The sequence below is a fragment of the Pan troglodytes genome, chromosome 15 (genome assembly GCF_028858775.2).
Source record: "Pan troglodytes isolate AG18354 chromosome 15, NHGRI_mPanTro3-v2.0_pri, whole genome shotgun sequence".
In the NCBI taxonomy this organism is placed as follows: Eukaryota; Metazoa; Chordata; class Mammalia; order Primates; family Hominidae; genus Pan; species Pan troglodytes.
In genome coordinates this window covers 50,430,644-50,444,051 of record NC_072413.2, presented here as the reverse complement: position 1 = coordinate 50,444,051, position 13,408 = coordinate 50,430,644, and the positions used below count along the sequence as shown (strand labels likewise).

The 13,408-nt window shown below is 35.3% G+C and overlaps 1 protein-coding gene across 2 annotated transcripts in view; it reads left to right on the top strand.

Annotated features, from left to right (window-relative positions):
* Positions 1-10,798, top strand: part of TXNDC16 (thioredoxin domain containing 16) — a 129,026-nt gene extending 118,228 nt beyond the window's left edge. For both annotated transcript variants that reach the window (XM_001158742.7, XM_009427814.5), the window contains 3 exons: positions 687-847; positions 2,018-2,208; positions 8,812-10,798. In XM_001158742.7, coding sequence (XP_001158742.3) covers positions 687-847; positions 2,018-2,208; positions 8,812-9,077 — 618 coding nt within the window. In that variant the 3' untranslated portion in view covers positions 9,078-10,798. The remainder of the gene's footprint in view (positions 1-686; positions 848-2,017; positions 2,209-8,811) is intronic.
* The last annotated feature ends 2,610 nt before the right edge of the window (positions 10,799-13,408 follow it).

The following is a 13,408-nucleotide window of genomic DNA, read 5'->3' as shown; positions in this document are numbered from 1 at the left end:
TCTTGAACTCCTGACCTCAGGCGATCTGCCTGCCTCGGCCTCCTAAAGTGCTGGGATTACAGGCGTGAGCCATCACTCCCAGCCTCCTATCTTTTAATTAGTAATAAAAATGATAAAAGGATTCGATTTCTAATTTCATATTAAATTCTTTCAGTTATTTTAAACTCAGAAGAAACAAGATTGGTGTTTGGATTTGTTTTAGCATATTTTTGGTTATTTTAATTATGATTTTAACCATAATATTGGAAAAAGTAAAATTTTATATTTATTAAGTAATGATAGATGTTAAAGGAAATACTTTTTCAGCTTACAGTTTTCTTCAAAATTGTTATGTTAGAGGAAAAAATATAACAATTGTCATGTGTATATTGGTTAGTCTGGTCCAGACTTTAGCATAATAAATTATTAGAAGTGTTACATCTTGTAAAACAGGGGACTCCTTTAAATTAATTTATTCTCAAATTCCGTGTAGTTTTATTTTGAAAATAACTCATTCAGATGATGTGGGATTGAATAAGACGATTGAGATTCATAGTTATTAATATAGTAAAATCTCTACTTGAGTGAAAATGTGTTTGAATTACATTTTACAAACTAAAATTGACTGAGTGATTTGAATGTCTTCTGTGGTATGCATTATCATCCCCAATGCATTTTTTATTGTTGTTATTCCTTTTCTTTGACAGCCAGAAATCACTGTGGAAAATCTTCCCAGTTATTTCAGACTTCAGAAACCATTACTGATTTTGTTCAGTGATGGCACTGTAAATCCTCAATATAAAAAAGCAATATTGACACTGGTAAAGCAGAAATACTTGGATTCATTTACTCCATGCTGGTTAAATCTGTAAGTATGTGTTTATTTTTTAATATGTAAGAGGTAAAGAAAGTAATAATTATTACATTTTCATTAGGAAACGAAACTCTCTAACTCTTTGGAGTTAATTTTATGGAATCAAATATGTCACCATGATATTTTAGTAACAAAACTCCCCCAAACAAGGTCCAAGATGACCTTATTTTAGATTAAATTTTATTCTACAGTAAAATTTTAAAAGCAATAATTGTTCTACTTTTTAAAAGGAATTGATGCCCATTGAGAAAATTTGGCAAATACAGAATAGTAAACATTGTGATTTTTGGACTTTTCCTTCAGTTCCTTTTTCTGTACTTCTATATTTTTAAAGTTCAGACAGATTTCAGTGCATTCATCAGCAATATTTCCTAGTATGTTTTCTAGATGTATGGATTGTGTTACATTTAATGTCTGTGAACAAAATTCACAAATAATATACTGCCCCTTGTTCAGATTCATCAGATGAAAGACATATTTTATTCTTTAAAATCATTTGAAAAATAACAGAAATGGGGCAGTGTACATTTTTGCTGTGAAGAGTTTAACAGTGCATTCTACTGCTTGAGGCAACATTTTCCCAGGCAATTATCATTATAGGTATCTAAGAGTAAAATAGTATTTTATAAACTGTAGAATGTGTTACATTAGGAAAACTAAGTATCTTTAACTTAGAGTTTCCTTGTATGAACATAATTATTTCTACTTCTTTAATTTGAAATTAATGCCTTTTCCTGAGAAAAAGCACAATTCTATGGAAAAGAAGTATTTATAAAAATAAGTATCTTGTTATCTTCTAGTTATGTAATCATTTAATTTTTGAGCTGATGTATGATCAGATACTTGGCCAAATGTTGGAAGGAAACTACTGGTTGCGTCAAGCCTAAATTGACAAGCCTTTGGGCTATGCCTGCTTTTCATTAAAATTGTCATTGGCTGCCGCTTTTCTCCTAAGTGAAACAAAGTGCCCCATGTTAAAAAGAAACTTTAAAAGAATCCGGTTACTAATAACATGTCGTAGACTTCTTGGTTTTTAGGACATCTTTTCATAAAGTGAACTTACTGGCATGATACTACTTAAAAGTTTAATGTTCTACAAATTACTATTTTCATTATTTTGTTGTAGAAAGAAACATTAATATGTTCAATTGTTCCCTTTTGCAGAAAGAATACTCCAGTGGGGAGAGGAATCTTGCGGGCATATTTTGATCCTCTGCCTCCCCTTCCTCTTCTTGTTTTGGTGAATCTGCATTCAGGTGGCCAAGTATTTGCATTTCCTTCAGACCAGGCTATAATTGAAGAAAACCTTGTATTGTGGCTGAAGAAATTAGAAGCAGGACTAGAAAATCATATCAGTAAGTTTTCTGTTTTGTTTAATACATGTAGTTCTGCATTTTGTTCCATAAATGTTAAACTCTAAATATAGCTAAAGAATGGTAGGATGAGTTATTAAAATGCTGGTAGCATCATCCATGTGGACAGTCTCTGACTGGGAGGCCAAAGGTGCAAGGCTTCAGTCAGTGATCGGCTCCCCTGTGAAGGCCTGTTTCTTGAATTTTAATTCATTGAGTCCATGTTACTTGTATAGATCACCAGTGTATTCAAACATATGATTTTGGTAATTTATGCCATTAAAAAAATTGTTACAGTGGGAGCTTTGGCCTACCAAAGCATAAGTATTTCATCTATTTTTATAAAATTTAAAATTGTAGATTTCAGAAGATATTTCTTGTGCAGCTTTTTCCATGTGCATGCCAGCTTGTTTTCTTTTTATAACTGTAAGCAAATATGTGGTTTTATAGAAAATGAGGATATTTTACAAATAGTGCATTATTGTTATATAAAATTCTGGTTCTAAGTACAGGCATACCTCAGAGATATTGAGGGTTCAGTATGAGACCACCACAATAAAGTAAATATTGAAATAAAGCAAATCATACACATTTTTTGGTTTCTAAGTATATATAAAAGTTATGTTTACACTATACTGAAGTCTATTAAATGTGTAATAGCATTATGTCTAAAAAATGTTTTTACCGTAGTTTAAAAATATTGCTAAAAAATGCCAACAATTATCTGAGCTTTCAAGGAATTGTAACCTTTTGGCTGATGAAGGAGGGTCTTGTCTCTGTGCTGATGGCTGCTAACTGACAGGTGGTAGTTGCTGAAGTGCTGAAGTTTGGGCTGTGGCAATTTCTTACAATAAGACAACAATGAAGTTTGCAGCATTGATTGACCTTTCTTTTCACAAAAGATTTCTCTGTAGTATATGATGCTGTTTGATAGCATTTTATTCACAGTAGAACTTCTTTCAAAATTGGAATCAATCCTTTGAATCGCTGCTGCTGCTTTATCAACTAAGTTTATGGAATATTCTAAATCCATTGCTGTCATTTCAACGATGTTCATAGCATTTTCACCAGTAGTTTCCAACTCAAGAAACTGCTTTCCTTGCTTATTCATGAGAAGCATCCGTTCAAGATTCATCATAAGATTGCAGCAATTTAGTTTCACCTTCAGGCACCATTTCTAATTCTAGTTCTCTTGTTATTTATACCCCATCTGCAGCTACTTTCTCCACTGAAGTCTTGAGCCCCACAAAGTGTACAAGGCTTCCTTTTCCTCTGCATCCTTGTCAGCATTTGTTATTGCCTTTGTTTGAGATAAAAGCCATTTTAACTGGGGTGAGGTGATATCTCATTGTAGGTTTGATTTGCTTTTCTCTGATGATCAGAGAAATATCTGTTTTCATAGACCTATTTTCCATTTGAATGTCTTCTTTTCAGAAGTGTCTATTCAGCTCTTTTGCCAATTTTTAAATCAGTTTATTAGTTGTTTTTTTCCCCATAGTAGTTTGAGCTCCTTATATTCTCTGGCTATTAATCCCTTGTCAGACAGGTAGTTTGCTAATATTTTATTCCATTCTGTGGGTTATCTTTTTACATTGTTGATTGTTTATTGTTTCCTTTGCTGTGAAGAAGCTTTTTTTTAACTTGATGTGATCCCATTTGTCCATTTTGCTTTGGTTGCTTGTGCTTGTGGGGTATTTAGAAATCTTTGCCCAGTCCAATATCCTGGAGAGTTTCTATAATGTTTTTGTCTAATAATTTCTTTTAGTAATTTAAGTTCTTACATTTAAGTCTTTAATATCTTTTGAGTTAAGAGTGAGATAAGGTCCAGTTTGTTTATTTTGTATCCTGCAACTTTACTAAATTTGTTGATTAGTTCTAACAGGTGTTTTTGTGGAGTCTTTAGGCGTTTTCTGTATATAAGATCATGCTACCTGCAAACAGGAACAATTTAACTTCTTTCTGATTTGGACAGAGCCAGAATTTTGAACCACAAGAAAATAGATCTTGGCCCAGAATCTATTATCCTGGCTTATAACATGCCATAATATCTACTTTTCTGAAAACATAGAAAAATTTATATTTGTAGTATGGATATATATATTAATTTATATTTGAGTCTTAACCATTTATACATAGTTGTGGCAACAATAGGCCTGTAGCTATAGTTTAAATAAGTAAACATGTAGCAACCTAGATTATTATAGTATATTGAACAAATAGTGTGAAATGTAACAAAAAGTCTCCTAGGTACTATATAAGGATTTTATTAGATACTAGATGATCTATCCTAAAATAATATTTTGATACTGTTCCATGACAGAGTCCTGAAATAAGGTTTGTATGTGTGTGTATATATGTAAATATGTATGTATGTGTGTACGTATGTATATACACATACACTCTGGTATACAAATTCTCATTCAATATTATGTCAACTATCAGGTATAGTATGAATCTACCATTATGTATATTTGTATGTATTTCATCAGCTACTTTAATTTATTTTAGGGTCAATCATTACACCAAACCCATCCTTCCTAAGTGGTCTGCTTCATTTCTGTCAAGTTAAGCAGTTTTAACAAACCTATTATGCTTAAATAAAATATGGATGGTATTTTTATTGAAATATAATATACCATAAAATTCACCCTTTTAGAGTGTACAATTCAGTACTTTTTCATGCATTCTCAAGATCATGCAACTACTACCATTGTTGAATTCCAGAACATTTTCATCACCCCAAAAAGAAACCCCATACCCATTAGCAGTCACTCTCAATTTTCTCCTCTATCCACCCTTTGGCACCCACTCATCTATTTTATGGTTCTATGGATTTGCCTAATCTAGACATTTCATATAAATGGTATCATATAATATGTGGCTCCTTATGTCTGACTTCTTTCACTTATAAGGTTTTCAAGGATCAACCACGTTATAGCATGAACCAGTAGTTCATTCCTTTTTATGGATGAATAATATTCCACTGCAAGGATATGTCACATTTTGTTTATTCCTTAGTTGATGGACAGTTGGGTTGCCTTTACTTATGGCGATTATGAATAATGCTGCTATGAGCATACATGTATATGGTTTTGTGCCTGTCTTTATGCTAGTACTGCACTGTCTTGATTATTGTAGCTTTGTAGTAGATTTTAAAATTGGGAAATTTGATTACTCCAACTTCGTTTTTCATTTTCTTTTGTTTCATTTTGTTATTTTTTTTGAGACAGGGTCTCACTCTGTCACCAAGGCTGGAGTGCAGGGGTGCGATCATCACACACTACAGCCCCGAACTCCTGGGCTCAAGGGATTCTCCTACCTCAGCCTTCCAAGTAGCTAGGACTACATGCATGCACCACCAAGCCTGGCTTCATTTTTTTGTTTTTGTCTTTGTTTTTGTTTTTGTAGAGACAGGGTCTCACTGTGTTGTCCAGGCTGGTCTTGAACTGTTGGCCTCAAGCAACCCTCCCTCCTCAGCCCCCCAAAGTGTTGGGATTACAGGCATGAGCCACTGCACCTGGCCCTATTCTTTGTTTTCAAGACAATTTTGGCTATTCTGGGTTCCTTTGGATGATATTTTTGTCTTAATTTTCTGAGGCAATTTATTGGTTTTAATATTTTCCTAGGAAACGGGACAGAATTAATTAATTAAATTCAATATTTTGTTTAAGTGGATCTGGAAGGAGACCTTTCTGTAGTTATCAGTCATCTTTGACTACTTCATTCTCACCACATGGTATAGGGATCTTTTCAGCTGTAGCTCTTAAACTCCTCAGAAAGTCTATGTTCACTTAACTGTCTGCATTGCTATTTTATAGAAGCAAATGAGTATTGTCATGTTGTAGCTGCAGTGACACAGAGTTCCCATGGACTGTAACTCAAGATTATGTGTAGCTAGGGCAAGAATGTTTCTCAAACAGAATTACTTAAAAAAAAAAAAAAAAAGCAGACATGTTCAAAACATAGAAACCTGAGCTCCTGACCTAGCTTCCTAGATTACTATGTGGCTCTAGGCAAGTCATTCTTGGTTTCCTCCTCTACAACTATAAAATGAATTTAATAGTTTCCACTCTGAATACATCACATAGTTATTAAAAAATGAATGCAGAGGCACTTTGTAAAGTATAAACTCTAATGTATTATCATCACCTATGTAAAGATCCTTTCCTGCAAGGAACATCCCGGAGGGCTTTGATTCCTCAGATCAAACCATTACCCAGAGGAAAGAATCAACGTTATACTTCTGAGTTTTCTGAGAGACTGGCGTGTCTTCTATTGCAATTTTGTTAACATCTTTGCCAGCTCATTCTTTGCGGGTTTCCATCATTTCTATGCATTACTGCTCCTATTCTTAAATTAATCCTGTAGCCTCTGCAGCAGGAAAAAGAAAACTGAACAGTCTCTGTGTATTGGATTCTGCCTTCTATGCTAGCAGGGCCTGCTCTCAGCATCTCTGTTAGATAGACCTTTGCCAACAGTGGTGTTCTGAGATGGGGTTGGGGTCGGATGAGTTGTAGGAACATTCTGGAAATAGCCTAACTCAGTAACATGGTGCCACTGGTGTCTGCCTCACCTTACTTATTGCATATCTTAATTTCTGTGAAACTGTGGCCACTGGCAATTCTTACTTGAGATTTACACTTAACTTTGGCCCAGTTCCCTGATATTTGTATGCTTTGGTGTTCTCGTCTATAAAATTGTAAAGATAAAATGAATAGTGCATGTGTATAGTAAAGGCTCAATAAATGTTAATTAGTATTATTTATTATCATTACTGATTTGATGAATAATGTATTTATTACCCATACATTATTACAGTTTTATTTGCAATTGAAAACATTAAGATCTTTGTAGAGTTCCCTCAGCAACTAATTAGCAGAATTGGGATGTTTCAGGCATTTTGTCATAGTCTCAGACCGCTAGGCCGCAGTGTTGACCTTAAAAAATAACTATTGTTAAATATAATATTTGCTACATGCTACACTTTAAACTGGACTCTTTGTTGTTGTTGAGACAGTGTCACACTCTCTCATCCAGGTTTGAGTGCAGTGGTGTAATCACGGCTCATTGCAGCCTCAACCATCTGGGCTCAAGTGTACCTTCCGCCTCAACCTCCCGAGTAGCTGGAACTACAGGCATGTGCCACCATGCCCAGCTAATTTATTTTTATTTTTTGATTTTTTGTAGAGAAGGGCTACCACTATGTTGCCCAGGCTGGTCTTGAACTCCTGGGGCCAAGCTGTCCTCCCATCTTGGCTTCCCAAAGTGGTGGGATTGTACATGTGAGCCACCATGCCCAGCCTAAACTGGACTCTTACAGATACTTTAATATACATTTATCTGCATATTGCAAACTACAGTTATTCTTCTTACCTGTTCATTATGTTCAAGAAAATATGTCATCCGTTTGTCACTTTTGAACCTGCTAACCTGGCAACACCAATTTGAAACATCAGTTTCATGAGTAGCCTAAATTTATTGCCCTGCTGATGTACCAATTACCAGGATTTCATATAGTTGAGTATGAGTGAAGGAATTATATATCAATAAGCAAAGTACAGCTGTACTGCATGTGTACATATACGGATTTTTGTTTGAGCTTTACTCTAGGAAATTGCAATATATATGTTTTTTCTAAGCTCTTAAAGATACTCAATTTATGAGAGATGCTCAAGTTTGTATCTTATGAGCATTTATTATTTAGCATGTAACAGTGCATAGATTCTTTCATTGGAATTTATTTTTAAAAGGTTTACTTTGTACATTTCCTTATATAGTTTATTTTTTAAAATAGTACCCTAAATGGGCCAACTAAATTCTGAAACTATTTTGTAAACTGTCTAGTAAATGGAAGAAAGTTAGCTAATTTATCTCTATGTTATCAGCCTTAATCAGTTTACCTCTTTTAATAACCAATATTTTAAAATAATGTTAAGATTCATTGCCATGAAGCTCATCTAAGAGAAATTATTTAATCACTATGTATAGTACAGTTGATTCCACAGCAATTTTTAATTATTTCTTGTCTATAATTATTTTTATGAAATGAACTTGTTTTCATAAAGTGTGTGGAAAAGATGTTAATCAAAAGCTTCAGGAACAGAAAATGCTTTAAAATGTAAGGAAACACTTATATAAATAACTCTATAATAAATAATTACATATGTTCCAAAATTTTTTTCTCGAATGATTTATAAGAAATAGTTACATTTCTTTGGCAGTAGAGAGGGAAGCAGGTGACTTTTTCATTTAACGTTTTACATATGTGTATGTGATCTTGTTACACATATTGCTTTTTTTGAAAACCTTAGCAAAGGTTAATCGGCATTGAGATTATGGACCTTTTTTCCCCTATTCATACTTTTTTTTAAAGAAAATAATAGCTTGTAAATGTAATCTAAAAATGAAAATGGCTAGTAGTGACAAATGTATCAAATTTCTTTTTGACAATGACAGTAAAAAAATTCCTAGCTTTGCTTAGATAAGTAAAACTAATAAAACTTTCACTTCTACAAATATATTTTTCAAAATAAAACCTTTTCTAATATGTTGATGTGACGATTTATAGCTGTTAATCTTTAACCTTTGATTGTTTCTTCCTTCCAGCAATTTTACCTGCTCAAGAATGGAAACCTCCTCTTCCAGCTTATGATTTTCTAAGTATGATAGATGCCGCAACATCTCACCGTGGCACTAGGAAAGTTCCCAAGTGTATGAAAGAAACAGATGTGCAGGAGAATGATAAGGAACAACATGAAGATAAATCGGCAGTCAGAAAAGAACCGATCGAAACTCTGAGAATAAAGCATTGGAATAGAAGTAATTGGTTTAAAGAAGCAGAAAAATCATTTAGACGTGATAAAGAGTTATGATGCTCAAAAGTGAACTAATTTTATAGGGCTGTGGTTTCCAAAATTTTTTTGGCATGATAGACTTAATTTATTTCCTTAAAGAATAATATTAAATCAAGTTTGCAGACTAGTGCCATCCAATAGAATTATAATATAAGTCATATGTTTTATTTAAAATTTTCTAGTAACTACATTAAACAAAGTAAAAGTGAGCAGGGCAAAATAATTTTGATATTACTTTTCACCCAGTAGTATACCCAAAATAGCTAAATATAGAAATTATTAGTGAGATATTTTACATCCTTTTTTGTACCAAGTCTTCTAAATGCAGTACATATTTTATACTTACTGCATTTCTTACTTCCGAGTAGCCATATTTCAAGTGTTCATTGCCACATGTGGCCTGTGACTACTGTATTGGACAGTTCAGTACTAGACAAAAACTAGCATAATTAACTTAGTTCTAGCCATGATTTATATTTGGATTAAAATTAAACTCTAATCACAGTTAACTCCACAGTGCATTCATGCAGCTGACAGTTATATTTGTTTTATTGTAGTCATGATATTAAAATCAGCGTTTGTCAACCTCAGGGGATATTTAGCAATTGTCGGGAGACATTTTTGATGTCATGACTAGGGCAGTTATTGACATTTAGTGAGTAGAGGCCAGGGATGCTGCTAAATAACCTGCATTGGACAGCGCCCCACAACAAAGAATTATCCTGCCCAAAATGTTAGTAGTGCCAAGGCTGAGTAACCTTGTGTTAAAAGTAACCTGTGGCAGACTAGGTTTCCAGAATTTCCTGGTTCTGCTCAAGTATCATGTTTGAAACAATTTTGGCTATTAAAGATATGTATTAGATGGTCTTATCCTGATTATTACCTGGATACAACTTGATCTTTTCTAATATTTTCAGAAAGTGATGGGATAACCCTAGAAGAGGACTCAGAATGATATTTATATTTTAAGTGAGTCTTAAAACCTCTTCTTATTTCTACAAGTTATATGGCTAAATTTCAGATTGAACAGGAATTCAGCATTCTGCCATCTCCTCATGGAAAGAGAGGCTCCCTCATCTGAAGCGTCTCTGAAATCTACCCTTGCAAGCTTCAGACAAATCAGTTGGTCTCCCTGAGCCACACGGCCTCATTCTGTGAGGGAGGGAAAGATTAGCCAAAGAGTTAATTTTCATTCCAAATCACTTAGCTGTTAGACTAATCTGTTTGTAGCAGTTGTTTGTCTCATTTTTGCTCTGTGCATTTTTTGAGACATTTGTTGAGAATATTCTATTTGGTGCTCTACTGTATTTCTCCTTTTAATATCTACTTGATATCTTGTTCTTTAAATTTTCTTCACGTATGGTTTGCCTGATACAACTGATTTTTATAACTGAAATTTAAGGAATCAAACAGCTAAAACTCAGTAAGTGCATATATCTCCTTATAACATAGACCCGTTGCTACTGTCAGCACCCTCTCCTCAATTTTTTTTCCTGTAGCATGTGATGCCTGATTAAACTCATTTTCATTTGCTTTTATTTCTAATATGGGAACAATGAGAGTGAACTCTAAATATAGGTTGTAGTAATAAAACATCATTAGCCTAACTATTAGAAAATGCTAATTAAGTACCAGCACATAGAAACATGAAATTGCTTAGTCATTGTACCTTTGTCAGCAATTTTGACAGTCATTAATGTTTGTCATAATTTTAAATAAAGTGTCTGGGTTTCAGAATACCTTCACAAGCCTCCTTTAGTCTCCACTGTGCCCTCTCGGACCACTCTCCCTCTATCAGTTGGGTTTCTTTGGTTACAAGCAACAGAAATTCAACTTTGGCTCACTTAAGCAAAATGAGAATATTGGATAATTCACAGAGCAGAAAAAGTAAACTAGGCTTTGAAAGGATAGGAACTAAGTCTGTTCTGTGTAACAGGAACTAACAGCTCAGTGAAGAATCGGTTCCAACTGATTTACTATCTTTTGTGACTCAGGGAGTCCTGGGAAAGTTGGTTAGGGGACCACTAGGCACTTTAATTGGCAGTCCTAACAGTACTTTATTTATTTATTTATTTATTTATTTTTTGAGATGGAGTCTCGCTCGGTCACCCAGGCTGGAGTGCAGTGGCGTGATCTTGGCTCACTGCAGGCTCTGCCCCCCGGGTTCATGCCATTCTCCTACCTCAGCCTCCCGAGTAGCTGGGACTACAGGCGCCCGCCACCTCGCCCGGCTAATTTTTTGTATTTTTAGTAGAGATGGGGTTTCCCTGTGTTAGCCAGGATGGTCTCGATCTCCTGACCTTGTGATCCGCCCGCCTCAGCCTCCCAAAGTGCTGGGATTATAGGCGTGAACCACTGCGCCCGGCCCTAACAGTACTTTCAAATGCAGAAGGGGTGAATCTCACAAAAGAAATCCAAAGAGAATGAATGCAGAGGAGGAAAAACAATGAAGAAATAGAAAACCCATGAATCCTCAAGACACTGCTTGCTGTTCTTCTACCATCCTCTGTATCCTTTTCAGGTCTTTCTGCTACCTCTTACCCATTTTTGAGAGCTCCAAAAGCCCTCTCTTTACCCTGAGTGGTTATAGCTTTCCTGTATATTCTCCTGGTCCTCTAGTAGGGTTGGTCACCAGTGCATATTTACATTTTGTATAACATTTCATGTCTCATGAGTCATATTATTTCACCCTCTCCTGCCTCACCTGTGCTAGAATGTAAATATCCTTGGTCCATTGTTTCCAGCCCTTGTGATGAAATGTTTCACGAGCTGTTTTTCAAAATTCCTAGAGTTCCTCACTTATGCCTATGCTTCTTTAAAAAGTAATTAAATATGTGTAAGGTGAAAAATAAGAGTTTGCAAATCAGTGTCTATTTCAGTAATAAAAAGTAATCGAGTAGATACACCTTAGGATTTTCACTTCCACCTAAGACGTAGAAAACTGCAAGAGAATGTTACTCCTATCCTAACAACAAAAATTTATCGATTTTCTTATATCCTTCAGAGAAAGTAGCCAAAGGAACTGAATTTCAAAGAGTGACAAGTCCCCTTCAAAGACAAACAGGATATGTGAACTGTTTTGCCTTCATCAGAGAATAGGAGGCTGCCATTAAAGCAAGTGAGAATAAATTATAAAGAATTTAGAAGCACCCCTTGCAAGTTAGTTTGCCTCAGATTCCTGAATTGGAAACAAAGGACTTTATTACACCAGTAGCATTAGTCAGAGTGTCAGCATCCCCACAGTGTTATCAGAAGAGGCCCAGGTGATACCTGCACACAGAGTGGATTGCATAACAGAAAGAACCTTGGAGTTTAGGGAGTCCAAATATGTTATAATGGATATTTAGCATGCATGCCCTTTGCTCTGGAGGAATAGATCTTTATTATACTGGACAGTAATCAAACTTGTCCTTCTAGAGGGAGATACTCTCTAGGGAGATGATATCTCTATTGGTCTTTCCAGGCTGTTCTTTATATAAATATCCTTGAAAAGGTAGTCCAGAAGAAAGGCAGGCAGTAGCTTTCCATGCAATCATGCAAAAATATGAGAGACCCATGGAGAATTGTCTGCTGACAGAAATCATTAAATGTTAAGGAATTCTTTAAAGGCCAACTGTGTAATCAATATCAGTTTAAATAGGTCCCTTGACATGATAGAGGTTCACAATCACTTTCCACAAGCCTCCACTGCATGCTAATGAGAAAGACTGGGGCAAGAGACTGGTGAGAAGAGACCCCTCAGTGACACAGGCATGCATGAAATGATGGGCTGACAGGCGTGAAACACTGCCCACTTCCTCAGACCTTTCTCTTGTACAAAGCAAAGCCACTGGGGGAGAGATGGCAAACCTTCCTGCCCTAATGGCCCAGGCAGAGATCCACTGCTCTTGAAGGACATGTAAAAACAGAAATCTTTTGCCCTTGAGAAAGGCAGAAAATCTTGTGGGCCCAGGATCCTGTGCCAATACCAAGCAGAGATCCACTCTCACTACAAGTACAGAAAATCTCTCCTGTTCAAGAATTCCCCAAACTGATAAGTATATAATTCAAATTGCAATAATGCAATGAAGATGTAGAGGGAAGTGATAGAGAATGATTATGATTAGAGGACCACCTACTTAAGTACAGTGGTGAGGTGAGTCCTCCATAATGAGGTGATATTTGAGCTGAGACTTAAAAGGATGAGATAGCCACCCTAGATGAGAATAAAGAGCATTCTGGATAGAGGAATAGCATCTGGAAGACTCCGGAAAGATTTTGGCTTATTTGAAGAATGGAATACAACCAATGTGGCTGGAGTCTAATGGGCAAGGGGGGCAATAAAGAGATAAGGCTGGAGAGCTAGGAAG